The following is a 19,531-nucleotide window of genomic DNA, read 5'->3' as shown; positions in this document are numbered from 1 at the left end:
CACTGTCTTTTGCAAAATATAACCCATTTATCAATTATATGCTTGCGAGACTTTAACTTTTCATAATTTTTTTTCATCCAAAATCTCAGAGGAATTATTAAGTTCAAGGATTCATCCATGGAAGCATCAACAGGACTCTTCCTTTGACCTTCAGTACAGTAGTAAAAAGCATCCAAAAATATAAACTATTATTTGCTGGAAGAGTAAATATACAGCAAACTTTCTCTGAGATTTTAAATGCACCTTTGCACCTTTCTCAGAGTAATAATTAAATTGTACTGCTCAGGATAATGGTAAGAGATAGGTGTAGCATGAAATGCACCTTCCTCTTAACTGTGTCATGCTTTGGGCACAAGCAGCAGCCCAATAGCTGCCATTCTCTTCAAGGATGATATTATGGCCAAGTATAAAGGACAGAGACCTTTCATACTGGCTACATCTATAGTGTTAACTAAAGTCTAGGACAGCTTTAGTACACTAACTCCATAACAAGTCCATTTTTTACCCAGGTTACTGTCTATACTGCTTAGAAGCCAACATTGGGATATCTGCTGACATCCAGCGGTCTAGCATGTCCAAAAGTCAAAGGAAGCTGTTGTTGGAGGTGGAGGGGTAAAGAGTGAGGTAGCAGACAGGAATCTGACCATGCAGTTTGGAAAGACAGGGGTGGATAGTATGAGAACTGGAGAGGCTTGGAGATACTCACCAGGTTTGGCTGGGATATGTAGTCTGTGAGTAAGAGAGGAGAAAGTGCTACCCTGTACAAACCATGCTGCAGAACTGTGCAAGGTAAGAAAGTTTAGTCACATCCATCTAGAGGCTTAGGTTTACTGCATAAAAAGTGTACCTGGCAGGATGGAAATCCACTTTGTTCTTTTGACTCTGCTATAGACTGCAATGCTAACTGCTTTAGCTGTAGCTTAAATGTAAACTATGACTCACCACTTGTGGAACACCTCTGAAATTATACATACAAAACATGTCCACTAATACCTAAACATATCATATAAACTGAGGCAAGGACATTTCATCGTACCACACTACCAATACCACTACACCATTACCAATTATGGAAAATGACCCATTATTTCAGTTGGAGTCATGTAAAAAGAATATGATAGGAAAGCTAGATTTTAGTTGTAATTTTAGGGTAACCAAAGATGCATTTCAGGGTAGGTAAGACAAAAGTATCTTTAAAGAGAGTCAGAAAATTATTTAGCTGAAAGTAATCTGAGATGCTGAAAACGGTATTCTCATCTAACTTCAGGCTGTCTGACATTTTAGTACTAAATCCAAGGTATTCTCCAGGCTCCCTCTTTATAATGAGCAGAGAGACAAAGGCACCTCCAGAGAGCAAGTCAGCCCAACCAACCAGGGCCCTTCAGAAGTCTCTCAGAGGGGGCTACGGTATCAAATCTTAGGCAGCTAGATGCTTAACCTCTGTTGCTAATGTTAGGAAAACATGTATTGCATCCTAAAGCCTTAACAACACATATATGCTGGCCTGCATATACATCGAGTTTGCTCAATTTGCTAGGCAAGTATTGAACTTTAAGTTAAATGGTTACTTAAATGTTCCAAGCTCTCTTTTCACTGCAAAACCACAGGCTGGGATACATGTTCTCCAAATGTTAGCAATTTAAAGGTTAAATAGCTGAAGAAAAACAAGGGATGAAAAAATCAGGGGCAGGGGTCAGTATTTTCTGCAGACACAATATGAAAAATTAAATCTTACTAAATCTCAGCAAATATGAAAGAAAATGGTTAAGCAGCTTAGGGAGCATGGCTAAATTCCACTGATTAGGAATGACACTCTGATGTTTGAGAATTGCTTCCTTTGGGCCACCTGCCATGATGACTGGCTTAGAAAGGTTTAAATCACAAATGAGTTTAGTAATTACTTGGATTGGCTAGCATAATGTGAAGCAAACATAAAGTTAACCGACAAAACAATTAGAGTGGAATGGAGAATAAGTTTGATTTAGAAACAAAAGACAAAATTTCCATGTTGCTCCAGTTGTTTTTCTGTTTTGCTGAACAAATGAATAGTAAATTAAATAAACAAAAGTAAAACTTTTTTTTCCGCTCAGGTGCCAACATAAGTTTTCTAAGGAAAAGCAACGATAGACTAAAATGTTACTTTTGAAAGTAATTTTCTCCTATGGATATTTGTCAGCAGTGAGGTAAGAGTCTCCCAACACATGAGTTTGCCTATTTTTAATTAGAGCTAGTTACCTGGTTTTAAACCATTTAATATCTTCCCTGTGAAACTGTAAATGTTTACAGACTCGCAAAAGGCCAAAATTTGAATCTGCTGCTTAGTAACAATACTGTTCCAACTACATTCCAATAGTTGTTTAATAATGAAAATAACATTGAAATAACATGGTTTATGCCAGAGGATACTACAGGCTATTTGGTAGACAGTATAGAAGTATTAATTTGTCCCACAGAGTCACTGATGATTGCTTAATAGTGCTCCATCGTGTAACTCCTCAAAAAATTACGCACTAGTTGAAGTGAAAATTTTCTCTCAAAAAGATGTCTTTTGCAAGTAGCTAAAGCTGAAAAGTCAGGCAATTTTTTAATATAACACAAATGTAGGCATGTTGTTTTTCCCTAGTGCAGATACCAGCCTGCTGTCCATATCAGCAGTCAGCCTTGTTATCCCCCCACAAACCTTCACTGGAGGTCCTTTCCTCTACAGTTCTGGCCCTCCTGGAGCTACCAGCCACACTGTCTTTCCCCAATAATGATGTGAAGAATAGGGGTAAGTGAAATGGGAAAGTGAAGAGGATCTCTCATGTGACTGCTGCCATGCAGCAATACATAAAGCGACTGAAGTTCTCCATATCCTGCAAAACATCAAGGTTTTTTCCAACTCCAAGGAAGAAGCCCAGCTCCTCTTGACTTCTACTTGAGTCTTCTATACCAAGAGTGAAATGGAACAAAGGGTAAAGGAGAAAGAAAAGAAGTGAGGTGAGTGCTAAAGAGGATAATTCAAAATAGGAAGGAAAAGGACAAGAAAAATACCTGAATAGTAACCACAAAATCCTCAGGCTTTGAAAGTGTTTGGTTATAAAACTTTAGTCAAAAGTTATCAAATGTTAAAGTTGTGAGAAAATTTCAAAATCTGAAAAAAAATACAAAAATACTCACAAGAAAAATTCTCTTTAGAGCAATTATAAAATTTTTTCTCAACTTGTTTTCAAAATTTCTGGTTTTCGAAGTTTGAAAATCATGGTGTGTAGAATTATTTAACTGGCAGATTTTTTTTTTTCCTGGAAATGTAAGGGCAGAGTCCTAAAAGCTGAGGCTCAAATATATCTACTACATGTACATGCTGCAGAAGAAAGAGAAAACACTCTTTATTCTGCCCTGAAAATAAATACAAACTCAACTTGGACCAAAGCTCACTGAGGCTCAATAATCCAACCCTGTGTCCTTCTTGAACAAAAAATCCTGATCATTCCAGTTTTTTGTGTAGAAGTAATGTTTTTTCCAGTGTTCCCAAAAAGAAAACAGAAAGCCATTCCAGTCATATGCTGCCTGTAGTCTTGAGCAGAGGGAAGATAAACATAGTCATTATTCAAGGCTCTTTATAGCCTTAAAGGAACTATAGATGAGAAGTAGATTACTGTTTAATGTTCTACATGCAAACTTACTTTATTATCAATTATTTACTTCCTTTCTCCATTTTGTATTGACCAAAAGGTTTTTCTTTCTATCCTTTTGTTCTAATCTTCACATGTTTTCCAAAATGAGTGCACTTTGTAAAGACAGAGAAAATAAAGGCAAGATATCCAGATGTCTTGCTGGTCTCTAGAGTGGTAAACAGAAAAACCATTGTATTTAATCTGCATTAAGTATTGCTGTCCGACTACAGGGTTATTAATAATTAACCTTGCGTGTCAACTCCTGTTCTATGGACTGCTGATTTTGTAAATTCATGTTCACATTGAAAGGATTAAAAGCATAGTTTAGCAGATTACAGTGCATTATCAGAGTGGGCAATTACTTTGGTCTGATTCAATTATAATTCTTATTCCTGTTACAAGCATACAAAATATCAGCTCAAGAAGAACAGGGCTGAAAACTTTTTCTAGTGCACCCAACACTTTTAAACACAAACAACAAAAACAAATGTTTGCAAGTTGGGTATATGGGAGGCTGAAGATACCTGTATTCCATCCTAGTAAGTGTATGCTCATCTTATCCCCTTTTTATATCATTCATAGGCAGCTGTGGACACAGCACTCATACAAAGATTCAGTCTAAAATAAAATGTGATCTCACGAATTAATGCATCTAGCACACGATAATGCAAACCACAGAAGAAAACAGAAGAAAACAAAATCTGTTACTTGGCTGTGCTGTATGTTTAAGAGTTAATTCAGAGAAGATATTCCTGACCCATGAAATACCTTTACAAATATATCCCTATCAGGGACTCTCTAAGCCCCGTATGAGGATAACCCTACAACTGCATGAGTAAAACTGTTATGTCATTGTACGATAGCAGAAGCTCAGAAAATTCCAGGAAAGTATCCCTAGGGTATCAGTAGCAGGCGAGAAGCTTGCAAAAGCAATTGGTTACGGAGCCTGGAGCCTTGTCAGTGTCGTCAGACTGAATTTTGGTATATGAAGATTTTCTTCAAATCACTGACCGTCTCATCCCTCACAGAAGGATTAACAGCAAAGGGAAATTAGATCAGCCTTATGTAACTTCAATCCATGCCAGGTCCACTCTAGAGGGAATCAGAAATCTGTACCCAGAAGACTCTCTAGTACCCCAAGCATGCCTCAGGAACGGTTGTCCTTTGTCTTCAACAATGAGCCTTAGCAAATGCCATCAGTTCACTTTCCTCAGCACATTTATTTCCTGCAGCAAACTATGTGCTCAGCAATGAGTTCCCCAGTCTTCCGAATCTTTCTAGTGTTAAGGAAAATCTCCAGTGAAAGAAACTACATCATCAGTGTTTCCAAGTAGATATAATGCTATACTTCACATCACTATAGCTACATTCATGTCAACAGAAAGGGCCAAGGCACAGGCCTGAGCAGCATCCCACTATCATCCATGATAAATGGTTAGCACGCTTCTGTCTCAGGCGAACTGGAGTCTCCTAGATAATGCCCAACAACAGTTTTGGGAACATAGGCAAGAGACTGTTCCCCATATGCAACTTGATTGCACCCAGCCTGCTCTTAGACATAAGGGGATGTTAAGGGAGTTTAGTAGTGTGAAGACAAACCATGCCATGCCAGTCAACCAAGGGGGCTGAGGACAGTCTCTAGCCATTTTCTTTACTATGTAGGACAGACAGCTACCTTTCCTTCATACCTTGCCTCACTGCTCACATTACGTGCATTAGAAATAGGTCCCAGCCAAAAAAATTCATGTTCTGAATATTCAGTCCAAAGTTCAAAACCTTGTAATATACAGCTAAGCCTTGTAATATACAGCATAAGCTTCTTTAAGTGGCTGAAACAGTTAAAGAAAAGAGCAAGTGATCTACTGACAGCTAGTGAATTTAAGCTTTTCAACGCCAGTGATGGGAGTTGACTGTTGCAGTGGAAGAACAGGAGTTTGGTTGCAGCTTTTTGTCACAAACCGCCCTCGTTCCCTCTGTTTGGGCTTTTACTCAGCTTATTTAAAAACAAAGACCAGAAGAATACAAACAAAGGTTTAAAATTTAATTTATCACCAAAGCCAGAAACAGTCATAGGACATGTGCTTCTGGATTTCTCTATGTGATGATGCACATCCACCTGGTACAGAAGGGGGTTAAAGAACACCTAGTACTTACCTTAAAAATTAGCACTTGTGCTGAGTAATATTTTTACCTCATGGTTAGCTTCAGCAACCATAACTTGAGACACTGCAATATTACATACACTTAGTTAGAAATTTATTCAATACTTACTGGTGGTCCCCGGGGTCCTGTTGGACCTGCTTCTCCCTCTGGCCCCTGTTCACCCTGTTTTGGGGATAGGAAGAATGCAACAAATTTGAAGAGTGATTTTTTGTACAATGCAAAACTTTTCATTTTTCTAGATCTTTTGAATAAGATTAATGATCTTACCGGTTTACCAGAATTTCCCATCAAACCTGGCACCCCAGGGGGACCTCTATTACCCTGTTGGACAAAAGATGAAAAATATTAGCCAAGCCAATGGTTTACTGTTCCATTTTAAAATAAAAAATAAGGAAATCAATAAGGTCTAAAAAAATCAGCCTGTATTCATTTTTTAACTTCCACCTTTATTTTGGTTTTCATTTAACTTTCACCTAATTCCTTCTATCTAATTTTTCAAAAGTCAGATTTCATTCTTTTCTTGTTTACGTACTGACAAATCCCAAATAGACTTGATTGCTGCTCTCAAATCACAGAAGGATAATATCATTCCATGTAATTTCAGAAGAAATTCACATCTTAATCTAGTTTTCTTTTTCCGTTACTTAAAACAAAACTCAAACATTATTGTCTGAAACATTCCATAGTCTCAATCATACAATACTTTTTTAAACTTAATTAGAATTGATGCTGCAATTTGGTGGTACATAAATAGAGATTACAATCTCTGATTCAATCAACTTAGGGCAGTTATAAATATTATTACGAGATCCCTCATTTCAAACTGTAGTGAGGTACCCATGCCACATGCCTCCTCTAGCAATAACTTCCACAAATTTAAAAGGAAATGGCCTTTTTTAGGTATTATTTAATGCCTGGAATCATGAAAACCACATCAGGTAGCAAAAGAATCATGAAAAAGCACAGGACTAGGGTTGATAAACGAATATATTTAATTCTTTCAGCCAAAGGCTTGTCTCTTACCACAACAGAAAATTAACATAATTTCACTGAATACTTTAGAACTTGATAAGCACAAATAGAGTATCATAAGAAAGTTAATACTCAAGATGATTTACCTTTGGGCCAGGAATGCCTTTCACACCTGGAGAGCCTGGTAAACCCTGAAAGAAATAACATTTACAGTGTTTATTTATTGTTAAGGGGATTGGAAATGGTGTTTAAAAACATCTTTCGCATGTTTAAGTATTTCTAGTCCTTTTACTTGATATTGAAGCACTTTTATCCAATAATGGACAAAGCTTGAATTCTTTCTATTTACAAAGTAATAGATAAGGAGTATTATTCCTACTTCATAAATTGGCAAAAGGAGCATGGAAAAGTGAGGAGTTGTGGCTTTTTCTGGCTTAGACTAGAAATAGATTCTCGGTCCCAGTATTCTGAGACTGGAGGTAGAGAGTTTAACAGATACTTTTTGTATACATTTCATCCCCTCCTCAATTCTGTGCAACAGCTCACAGCAAGTATGCTTTTACCACATTTTCTTCCAAGCTTAAGAGCTCACTTCGTATTACAAATTTACTTCTAGTTCTGTTTTAATACACCTCCTTCACCATATCCTCCCAGCAATTACTCCTATAGCATAGCATTTCAAAGAAGTTTCTATTTAGCTTTTGACAATTGGCACAGTTTTCAAACTTACTCAGTTAATGTGCAAGGATTACCTTCTAAAAGAGTCCATAAAGCACTACTGATTCCCTATAACTTCACCACAGGGGATACACTAGAAAACTCCTCCCCCGCCCCGAAAGAAGCATGAGCGTGATGCATTCCAGATGTTCCGAGCCAGCAGAATATCAAAAAGAGATGATTGTTCATCTAAGGTATGTTAGACTAGCACATCAGCTCTTCCAGCTCACCCTGGGAATAGGTTTGGTCCTAGTCAATACAATGAGACCAGCTCTAATTGTGGGGTCACACCATAATATCCACAGGGTCTCAGATATGAGAAACCCTGTAAGAATTGCATACTGGCCACAAATGTTTTGTAAGACTGAGTTCCTCACTACAGTACCATGAGGAGATTTAGGCTTTTTGCAAAAGTTTTGGATACACATAGCAGCATTTCCCCTTGCGTTACGCATACTCTTCCTGGGCCTTTTGCTTAGATTTTAACTTAAATTACTCCAACATCAGCATGAAATTAACTGATATATGGCCTTTCTGTGGCTTGAACTGACCCTAACTTTCCAAGGTAAAATACCAGATACTTACTGGCAGTCCCTGAAGCCCTGCATCACCTGGAGCTCCGGGTTTTCCTGGTTCACCCTGAAAAACATTTGAAGTTGTAATTTATGCAAATCAAACAAAAGGGAGAATTTCATTTCTGGAACACAGAGCTGGAGTATTTTTGGATCTGTAGGATGGGAAAGTTCATTCAATTACTTTAATAATGTGCATAAAGCCACGGGAAGCAGCACAATAAAAAGCCACAAATGAATGAACAAATCTAGGGCACTACCAAAGTTCAGATATATGCCAACTCTGCCTTACTTTTGCTCCAGGCATTCCAGGGATCCCTTCCCGGCCATCGACTCCTGGTAAGCCCTTGAAAGAAAAAAAAAAAGAAAAAAAAAAAAGAAAAAAAAAAGAAAAAAAAAAATAATTAACATATTGTTGGAGAGATTTTGCCCAGGCACTCTGATACACAAATTAGCATGACATGAAGCAGATGAAGAAATGAAATATACATACAGGCTCTCCTTTAGGCCCAGGGAGACCATTTATTCCTCTTGTACCTTGAGGGCCCTAAGAATAATAAGAATTTTTAAAAATGAAAATAACCACATTGAAATGACAGATGCGAAGAATGTCAACACATACTCATTCAGATATGCATTACTTTGAGAGTACCAATTATGCTGTATGTTTATGCTAATTGCAAGTCAACATGAGTTGAAATTTGCCTATGCTCACCCTTTCTCCCTTCGGACCTGCCTCTCCCAGTGGACCTCTCTGTCCTTGATCACCCTACAGGAAAAACAAAAAAAGATTATTTTAGCAATAAAACCAGAATAAACTTACTTGTATTTATTAGCTAAAACCTCCAGTAAATCAACAACAGTACAATTCACACTTGGTTAAAGCAGACATCTTAAACTCGTACTACATTTAAAAATGCAATTTCTTAAAACTGCAGCTGACAGCTACATTTTAAAAAACACAGCTCAAGCCATCCCCTAGGAATCCAGGAATGTCTAAGCAAAGGATGTTGCACTCACTTCTTCAACCCATCCAGTTACTGGCTAGTCCAAGCATAAATTCCAGCTGAGGGGGCACGGAGCAGGGAAGAATTAAAAAAAAAAAAACAAAAAAAACACACAACAAAAAACCCCCACCACAACACCCCAAAAAACCCAAACAAACAAAAAAAACAAACAAAAGGGCACAAATTGCCCTGAACAGGTTTTGTTCTAATGAATGAATACTTTCCAGTTTAAAACCTGAAAAATTCCAAGCCACCTTAACGCACAGTAGCACTCAGAATGAAGAGGTAACAATAACATACTAAGAGGCTAAAATGTGTTCATCTACCCCATAATTCCTTGGGGACAGTAAGAGATTCTGGACTTGACATCACTGTCATATCATTTATTCACCTGTGGGGAATCAATAGAATTGGATTAATCAGAGGTTTTTCTGATTCACAGCCACAAAGCTTCAGGGTTTAGTATCTAACTGGATAGACCCTGGGAAGTGTTTGGCTAACACACACTCTACTTACAGGTGCACCAGGAAGACCTTGGGGACCAGGCTCACCATCAAGCCCACGAGCTCCCTACAAAACAAGTAGATAACACAAGACATTAAAATGAAGTGCTGAAATACTACCAACTTATGCTCCCTCCTGGTCTGCTGGGAGCTGCAAATCCTCTACAGCTGAGGTTTTTTAATAGCTCTAATTTTAAAAAAAAAAACAAAAAAAAAAAACAAACCACAAAAACCACGAAGGAATTTTGGCAAACTTTTTTTTTTTAATCTATCTTGAGTTTTTGTGGAGTTATGAAAGCCAATATTTTTTAACTATGGAAAAGTGTCATTCAAAAAATGACATTCAGTTCACTCTCTAAAAAAAAGAATCATCTTGGACAGCGAGGAGGTGGACCTTTTCACACTACTTCAGAAAATGTCTGTGTCTTCCTTAATAATACTATATCCTTCACCACATAATAGAATAGCATCAAAATGTGAAGAGAAATCATCAAGTGCAGTGCAGCTATTTTTATCACATATGTTTCAAGGAAACAATGCAATTGCCACCCTGTAAGTAATTTTAAAAGGAGGGAAAAAAAAAAGGTTTTCAAAAAGATTTACAGAGAATAAGGAACTCCTTTGTCAAAACAGATGCAGTAAATAATTCAAATAGACAAAACAGTACAAAAATGTAGGCAAATAACTATGAAGAATTAGAAGATACAAAGAAGGCCAGAAAAGCAAAGTAAGATAGTAATAGCTTAGCAAATGTGTCTGAGAGGTTAGGAAGGATCACTCATGAGAAGATTCATAATCAGGACAAATTTGATGTTGTTTCTGAACACAGATGATCACAGAATAAGTTTTCCATTATTTCATTTCTGGAGAAGGAGACAATGGCATGATTGCTACATTTCACTCCTTCCAGAAATTTTTACCATATAGATTTAGCAAGATCATAAGAACAGAAATGTAAGTCAGTTTTGAAATAACAGTTAGAAACACTTTGATGAACAGCAGGAAAATTACCCAGCAAAGTCACAGCCCACAGAAACATGAATCCCACTGGCAGCAATTTAAGACACAAAAGATGCAAGAGACAGAAAGAATGGTAAAAGAACAAACTTCCAATAAAAAATCTTGCCAAAAACTGGGACAGTGGCAGCAAAAGCCTTCAGGAAGATGCAAATCACAGGAGGGACTACTTAATAAACTTTAGCTTTAAATAAAACATGCTATAGTTTATAACTGCTGTAACTTGCTATCTTGCTAACTACATACTTGCACTCATGCCAAACTCGTATAAGTCCAAGGATCAGAGGGAAAGGTGTGAAGAGTACATGTACTTCATTAATCAGAAGGACCAAGCTGCCCTTCTTCCTAACCAGAAGTACAGTAGCTATGGAAATACAGCTGGTGGGAGAGAGAAAATGCAGTGAAAAAAAGGAGAAATTTAAATAAGCTTTAAAAACATTCAGGGGTGTACGTTTTTTTTATCCAGGCCATTTTATGGAAAGAAAGGTTAATACTCACTTTGGTACCTTTAGGTCCCATTATACCAGTTATACCTCTGATACCTAGGATGCCCTGAAAATGAAAAGTATATTCAAATTATGCTTAAATCTTTTCATCAGAACTGTCCTAGTTTTCAGATGCAAGACTCAGAGTTCTACATGCTTTCTTTATGCTTATTCTACTATTTTCTTAGTACAAAAGGAGAAATCCAGCTACATCTGTATTAGAATATTTTATTTATATGGTAATTTGATATTTTACTAATTTAAGAATTTTAAAAAGAATAACAAAACTATCAGGTTGAATGCTACAACCACAAATATGCCTTAAGGACTGAAAAAACCCACTGATTTCTCTTGATTACCACAGAGTTGAAGCATTCTCTCTGTGCAGCCTGTGTGAGAGGAACACAAGAAGGCCAGATTTGCAAAAGTGCTAAGTTGACTTAAGTGGGGTATAGGACAGATGCAGGAGAAATGTACCATCAGACTTTACAGAACTCTAGAGGTAGAAAAAATTGGGCAAGGTTTTTGAGAATACAAGTGCTAAGTTTATGTGCCCACCACACCCGAGAAGCTGGACTGAGTAGACATCCTAGTGCAGCAGGATGTACCATAACTATCATCGCTTCCCTTCAAAATACAGTCTTTTGGGAAATTTGGCTTCAATTTTTTCCTCTTCCTGAGAGACTGAAACTACATGACATGTCTCCTCTCTGCAGAGAGGTCAAACCCTCAGCCATAACGTGTTTGCCCTGCAACAAGAAGAATGCACTACAACTATGTTAATGAAACAGCTACAGGCACTTCAATGCAGCATAGGCAAACTTACTCCTTGACCAGACTCCAGATGGGCAGCCCTTTTACTTGCTCCTAACCAAGTTAGATGGAATCTTGCACAGAACATTTAAAGCTTTGTCAGCCCAAAACGTGAGAAAAATCATGATAACGCAACAGTGACTACAGCAGCCCAACAAGGGAGAGCCACAGTCTAATCCTTGTTCCTAGATCAGAGATGGAAGTAGGCACATTGCAGTACCCACTACTTTCTATCAGAAGCAACACCTCTCCCAGAGGTGGCTATCTTATGCAAGTCTTCTTGTCAACGCATTACATAAAAGTGTTGGATTGTAGGTGCTGCTGTGGAGACTGGATTCCTAATCACTTCTATGGATCTGAGCCTTACTTTCGTTTATGTAAGAAACATACAAGAAAATACAGAGTCTACAGCCTCTCCATCTGCGTCTCTAACATGTCGTCTATCCTCTTTTCCATAGATTGTCTATCTGACATCACTTTCTGCATATTATGAATCCTACATTTTAATAAGAAACAATTATTTTAAAGCTTGTTTGTAAGGTCATCAACTGGTGAAACAATGAAGTGAAATGAGTAAAGCCTTAAAAAAAAAAAAAAAGGGAAAGTTAATCTCTAATTGGTTTTTAATTCTACTGTGTTATTTCACAGTGACTGAAGAACTTTACCAAACTGAGTTAAATGAATTGGTCCTCACATGCCCTTCAGACAGCAGAAGCCGCATCTTACACAAGTACTTTCTCTGCACCAGGGAACCAGGGATACTTTTTCAGCATCAAACGTAAGAAGGATTACACCTTTTCCTTTACTGAGTCTCTGTTCTTTCTTTATCTTTCTCTAGTCCTAATCCAGAGGTTTATGTTGTCTTATGTTCATAGAGAATTCCATAATTTAGGATTTGGATGTCATGTGCATCAAGGTAAGCTCCTGTATAATATCACATCTGGACACCAATGCTATTAAAGAAATAGTTTCATATCTAGGAGAAAAGCATAAGACCCCATCAGAAAATAAACTATAGAAATTAAATGTGTTATGCCTATGCCCATATCTCTTACTTAGAATGACCCCTTTATTCTGTTCCCTATTGCCTATTCAGCTGTGGTAACCATAAGAAGAGCTCCTCACAAGGAAACAAGCTGAGGAGGTACGTGCCAGACTAAAGATGTCAAGTGAAGCATGACAAGAAAATAATACCAAAATCATAGGTGTGATTGAAGGATGCTTCTTTGGCATGCAAAAAGGCAAAAAAGAAAACAAATTTTTAAAAACAATGGGTTCTTCAGTGGCTGCTACTTCATCCTCAAGTCTTAGCTAAGCCTGAATTTCACAGTTAACCATGTTTTAAACAAACACTAGGTTTGCAAGGATGAAGTCGGAGTCATCAAAATTATGGAAAGGAAGGCCAAGAAAAAAAAAACAGAAAAAAAAAACCCAACTATTTGCACAATCTAAGCACAACACAAAATTTAGGACATGAAATACTTTTTAAAATAAGCCTTTCCATAGAACTATTTAGAGTTTTGTGCCAAGCGACAACGTAGCTTTTTGGAGAGACTTAAATAATTCTACTTTCACTCATAGATAACATGGCAGAATAAAGAGAAAGGTGTGTGGAGATTTCATAATATCTGTTTTCTTACAATAAGAAGAAAAAAAGATATGACATCATAAAGCAAATGGGTAACACTATTTAAGAGGAAATACTTTACTGGAGGGCCTTGAGCTCCCACTTCACCACTAGGTCCTTGGTCCCCTTCTTCACCCTGGGAAAGCAAAAGGAATACATCTAGCTAATCCATACCATGCATATTGCTCTCTCATTGTAGGAGGTACATTTACTACTTACTATTTTCTGTCACCATGTCCTGCCTGAAGAAAATCCAAATGAAGTCACACTACTTCCTCAGAACATATAGACAGATACTCATTTAGGTTCACATTCCATTCAACTATTAGTTAAAAGGGTAATTTCAAAGCAACCCCAGTATAAAGAAGAATAATGATATTTTACTCTTAATCTGTCATTCCTTTTTTTCTTTAATCTTTAATCTGTTTAGGTTTTCTTGTTCTTTTAAACTAAAAGTGTAATGAAGGTATACTCATCTATGTGAATGGACTGGATATGCTAGTAGCTCTGCATCACAATACCACATTGCGCTTCAAAATTTTTGGAAAACTAAAATGATAAAATGCCTTATCTCGTCAAACCCCTATTTGATTAGATGATAACCTCTCTCATACAAAGACAGTGCACACTAACAGAACAACAGTACTTACTGCCAGTTTAATTTGCAAAAAGGGATTTTGAAGCATAAGACAACTGCTCAACATCCAGGAAAAAAATAGGCGAGCTGTTTCTAATAAATTAATATTCTTTTCAATATGCTTAGGAATAGAGAACAGGGTTTTTTTTTTAAAAAAAAAAAAAAAACAACTTTTCTCTGATTTTTTTCCTCCAGCATTGAAGCATGGACCAAGGCAGTGCAAATCTTCTCAACTTTTCTTACAAATATTTCAATATTAAACAAGGTTAATTCAAATGAAACCTTAAAAGAGTTCACATTTGAGTCTTCACGCTGAATGGGACTTGGCCTCTTTACTATAGTTATAATATTTCTTTGCCTATGAACTTATATACTGTGTCCTTTCACTCTCAAATATGTTTTTCCCTCTCATTCTTCATGTTACTGCTCATCTGTGCCACAGAACAATTTACTTGGTAAATCCACAGAATTCTTCTGCATTTAAATATTTGGAAGTTTTCCAATTAATAAATTTTACTTCAGTTTGTGCCATGAGTTCCATAATAATTAAATTGAATGATCAAAATAAAAAGCAAGAGGAGTATGACTTCTGCATCATAATAAATACAGAGTACAGGTAAATGAAGAATAGAGATATGCCTTTGGTTACTCTGGAGAATTATGATATGTAGTATCTCTTCATGCATTCTGGTAAAACAATTAACAGCTCTAACAAAATATAATACTGTTTTTGAAGAAGTGGCTAAATTACTATTAGCTTGCTAAAAACAACAGCAGTTTTTCCTCTTTTTTTTTTTTTTTTTTTTTACCTTATAACCTTGTTTTCCTGGTTCACCAGACTCTCCTTTTGAACCTTTCTGTCCCTAAAATAAATGTAAAAACCAAAATAAATAAGTAATTAGAGATTATTCAAAATTAAAATACTGAGTTTTGTAAAACAGACACAGACTTCTCAGAACTATCTTGCTGTTCTCTCTGCAATCCCCATTCACCACTGCTTCCTCACCTATCTAGTTAACACCACATATTAAGTACCATGTTCAAAAAGATCTGCTCCTGGATCTAACAAGGCTGTATTTCTAGGCAGGTTAGTATTTCTTCTTACGTTACCCCATAACAATTTCCTCAGGACAACAGTATTCCTAGAAACCAGCAAAGAATACATTAAAAAAAAAAATTTTAGCTAAAATGAGACTCAAAAAGTGTTCATTTCAATTTAGTATGTTATAGGTCTCCTAGGAAGAGAGAAAGAAGGAAAAAAGACTAAGGATTTGGGGGAATATTTAGAGTGTCTGGAGTCAGACTACAAATGGTCCAGAAAGTGAATGAAGCAATCCTTCACATACTCTAATCCTTTCAGGACCACACATAAATTTTACCCTGAAGATTACAGCAGCAGTAAGAGATTTCAACAACGAGAGGTTATTTTGGTAGTCAAGAGTTGAAATAACCCTAAGCATCCACACTGATGCAATGTTTTTTGAAATTAACAGTGAACTGCCCTTTTGTCAAGCCAGCAATTACCCTCCCTAGTGCTCTGAGACAGTATCTCTGTAAGGAATGCTTGAACAGATTCTCTTACCTTCATTCCCATTAAGCCAGCATGTCCCGGGCGGCCAGGTGGACAAGCATTGGGACACTGGAAAAGCATCCACATAGTTACTACCACATAGGTTGAATAAGGTTATCTGAGATGACTTAAAACACACACATGGACAACCATCTTACCAACGGGTCACCATCTTGCAGGCCAATAGTTCCCTAAATTAAATGAAATTAATCAAAGTCAGTAAAAGAGGAACAACCAGACCTGACTCATTAGACATTATAGTCATTAGACAAAACAGAAATTACTACTGCCTAAAGCTGGAATCAGAAGTATAATCAACCAAAGGACCTCTGACATGAAAAGCACCTAAACTGTACGATTTTATTGTAGGATTGCAGGTACCTGCAAAATCCTGTCCTCTAACTTAGATCAACTTTTCTGAAAAACAAAATATTTCTTTTGTTTTTTAAGCTACATAAAACATATTTTCTACTAAATATAGAGCAAATATAACCAAACCCCATGAATTTCCAACAGAACCCAAGACAACTTCTGTAGTAAGGATAACTTTTACTTTTCCAGCTTACTATCACTCAGCAAAAGATTCAGATCTTTGCAGAGAAAATAATCTTCCCACAACACAAGTATTGGTAGATGAGTGAGATGTCTGGCAGTTAATGGAATTGCAATAAACTAGAGATCAGTGTACAACGAGATGGACTCAGTGGGGGGAAGGCCATTACTCGTATTAAATCAAATACTTGATGGAAGCTAACGGGAGGCTTATGAGGCACAACAGGGAGCAATATGATTTCACAGCAGCAGCTGGATTCTCTAAAGCCCAGCGAGAGGGAGCACACTGTTTCAGAAAGAAGCACAGGGGAGTTCAAGGAATGAGCTGGTCTCCTTTTACACAGAAGGATTTAAAAAAAGCTGAGGGTATGTTTGGCTCCATAATGTCATCAACTGCAATGGGATTGTGGCACTTCAGAAATCTAAAAAGGACAAAACTTCAAGGAATAGAAGCAGCATATGCCATTATTGAGAATTCATTTTTACTTTTTTCCTAAATACTCTTCTCCACTTTACCATTCACATTTTTTACAATGCCTCTGCCAGTTCTCTGGCAATTTTCATGAAAACAAGAAACATGGCATAAATAAAGCATATGGATTTAGGGTCTGTCCAGCAGAGGAACAGTACAGCTTTTAAAAGGACATTAGTATGACACGTTTCCCTCCAATGTTTCTGACAAACATTCCATTTTATCTCTCTGGGCAGGTAAATAGCCACAAGACAAAGGCATAACACACATCCCTCCTCCCAAGAGGCTCAAAGAAGATAACCATTCCCCTAGAGAGGCAAAGCACTGGTGTAAAGCTTTCTTCTATCCCTTGCAAGTAGCAGGCCTGGTTGCAAGAAAGACATTAGAACTTAACCCACCTGCGAGCATATCTTTCTGGCTCATGAGCCAAATATTAAATTTTTCTCCTCCTAACAGAGAAAAGTCTACCTCTGCTAAAGTACTACCAGTGAGGCCCAACAAAGACTACATTTACAGTAACACTGTAATTCACAGGGAACTTTAAAACTTGTAAAAGTTACAGTTTAAGACCGTTTGCAGAAATAGGAAGACATCATGACAGAAGTTACACAGTTTGCATTTCAAACTATCTTTTATAACCATGAAGACTAGAAACTTCCTTTCTAAATGGAAGATCAAATGTTGATATGATTAAATGAGTTGTATCTCGGGCTTTGAACACAAGCCTCTAGACATTATGAATTAATACAGCATGCTGAAATCCTAAAGTCGGTATTCAGCTGTAGGACTTGAGGAGAAGTTTTGTTCAAGCAGCAAAAACACACAATTCAGACATTAGCACATATTAAAGGCAATCACGTACCTGAGGACCTGGTGGTCCTGGTGGCCCTGGTGGCCCTCTTTTTCCTGGATCTCCCTAAAAAACGGTAAAATAATTTTGTTGATTCACAGTAATAATGACAACCAGCAGTTACATATTCACACCACAAAACAACAGTGAGAAATTAAGTAGCTATAGAAGGATAGGCTAGGTAGCCAGCTAAAACATCAACCCACAACATGGCTCCCATAGTAGAATGGGAAAACTGATTTTTTAGTAGAATGGGAGCCATGTTGTGGAATAGGAGCCACAAAAAACCAATAAATTTTCAGCTGCTTTAGAAAACTGAAACATCTGACCACAGGATCATCTATGCACTCCTCTCTCTTATAACTGCGAATTAAGTTCTGAATTAAAAGAATCCTAGTAATTGGCAAAAATGCCCAAAGCACAGAGAGGAAAAAATCCCCTTTTTCAGAGCCCAAGATGAATTTAACAAGTTAGAATCTTCTCCTGTTTGTGAAGGTTTGATGTCCAGTGCTTTCAGAAGTAAAGACAACACAGAACCTCTGCAAATAATTTTTTCTGAATGCTTTTAATTAAAATAAATCTAATATTCTGACAGGGACCACCTTTTAACTTAATACTGTTATTTCAATATTATTTTTGATATGTTATTATAATAAATGAAATGAACAAGATTAATATAGAAAAATTATTCACTAATTCTCACAATGCATGAGCTATAGAGCCATAGGTTTAAAAACACTAAAAAGGAATATTTCTTTTCTGCACAATGTATAATTACATTGTCACAATGTGTTGTGGACGCTTGTGATATAAATGGATTCAAAAAGGGACTGACTACATTAACGGAGGATAGGCTCATATATAGCTTTTGAAAAAGGCAGCACAGATGCAATTTTTGATTCAGGCAGTCTCTGAACTGCCAACTGCCAGAATGTGGGACAGTATGACAGAAAATTGTCATTTTACAAATAGCCTGTACACTTCCCTAGGTATCCATTATTGCCCTTGCTACAGACAAGACAGTGAGCTAGATGGAACATCTTCTGAAACAAATTGGCAGTTTTTAATATTCTTTTTTATATTCATTTATATGACTAAGCGCAACACACAGTGAGAGGTACGCATTAAAAAGTAGGCTTCAGTAAACAAAATTTTAATGCTATTTCAGATTTCAAGTAAATTAACAATTGGTTTCAGGAGTCAAAATATGACAGTGTGCTGAAACTGAGTGCACAGTTCAGCAGTAAGGTCAGTAGATGGAGTCACACTTAAAATGAGACTAAGAAGAAATACTGAATTGCCATGTTCGCTGATATGCAAATGGGAAACAGAAATAGTATGTGGTCATGTACCATGTGTATGTGAGAAGACAGGAGTAAAGCTAAAGTTCTGCATGTAATGTTAAGTTTTACATTCCCTGTATTTCTAGCACATTTGCTTTTTGATTTTAGCTTTCCTTTAATGAGAGAAGGAGTATGGAACACTATATGAAACATTTAATTCTAATCTAATGGGTGGCCCTGACTTTGTGCTATTAATTGTTTATTTCTGATGAGCTTCAAACACAATCTTTCCTCTACCAGTGATCACTGCAGAGGAAAAAAACATGTTTTCAAGTGCTGTTATAATCCAAATAGTGTTTAGATGGCACAGTAATTATTCATTTTTTTCTGCAAGTACCTTCTAGCGATTGAATAAACCCACATTTTTAGCAAACATGGTAGTACTTACAGGTGGACCAGCATGACCTACTTCCCCAGGAAGTCCTGCTGCACCAGCTGGACCCTATAACAACCAAGTTAAATAGTATTTTTAGACCGTACAATACCTCTATAACAAGCACCCAAGGAGTGAGAACATGTAATTCTCTCAAACAACAAACTATGCCTTCAGATACCGTATTCTTGCCCCATATACC

At 37.0% G+C, this 19,531-nt stretch overlaps 1 protein-coding gene across 1 annotated transcript in view; it reads right to left on the bottom strand.

Moving 5' to 3' along the window:
* The window catches only part of COL9A1 (collagen type IX alpha 1 chain), a 77,990-nt gene that overhangs the window by 27,478 nt on the left and 30,981 nt on the right, over positions 1-19,531 (bottom strand). Inside the window, exons 14-28 of the mRNA XM_050893871.1 lie at positions 19,345-19,398; positions 17,626-17,679; positions 15,898-15,930; positions 15,752-15,808; positions 14,979-15,032; positions 13,615-13,668; positions 11,106-11,159; positions 9,604-9,657; positions 8,796-8,849; positions 8,574-8,627; positions 8,373-8,426; positions 8,094-8,147; positions 6,938-6,982; positions 6,087-6,140; positions 5,928-5,981 (exon numbers count right to left, since the gene is read on the bottom strand). Coding sequence (XP_050749828.1) covers positions 5,928-5,981; positions 6,087-6,140; positions 6,938-6,982; positions 8,094-8,147; positions 8,373-8,426; positions 8,574-8,627; positions 8,796-8,849; positions 9,604-9,657; positions 11,106-11,159; positions 13,615-13,668; positions 14,979-15,032; positions 15,752-15,808; positions 15,898-15,930; positions 17,626-17,679; positions 19,345-19,398 — 783 coding nt within the window. The remainder of the gene's footprint in view (positions 1-5,927; positions 5,982-6,086; positions 6,141-6,937; positions 6,983-8,093; positions 8,148-8,372; positions 8,427-8,573; positions 8,628-8,795; positions 8,850-9,603; positions 9,658-11,105; positions 11,160-13,614; positions 13,669-14,978; positions 15,033-15,751; positions 15,809-15,897; positions 15,931-17,625; positions 17,680-19,344; positions 19,399-19,531) is intronic.

The sequence above is a fragment of the Gymnogyps californianus genome, chromosome 3 (genome assembly GCF_018139145.2).
Source record: "Gymnogyps californianus isolate 813 chromosome 3, ASM1813914v2, whole genome shotgun sequence".
Lineage (NCBI taxonomy): Eukaryota > Metazoa > Chordata > Aves > Accipitriformes > Cathartidae > Gymnogyps > Gymnogyps californianus.
Note: the sequence above shows the minus strand (reverse complement) of the source record. Positions and strands in the feature narration are given on the sequence as shown.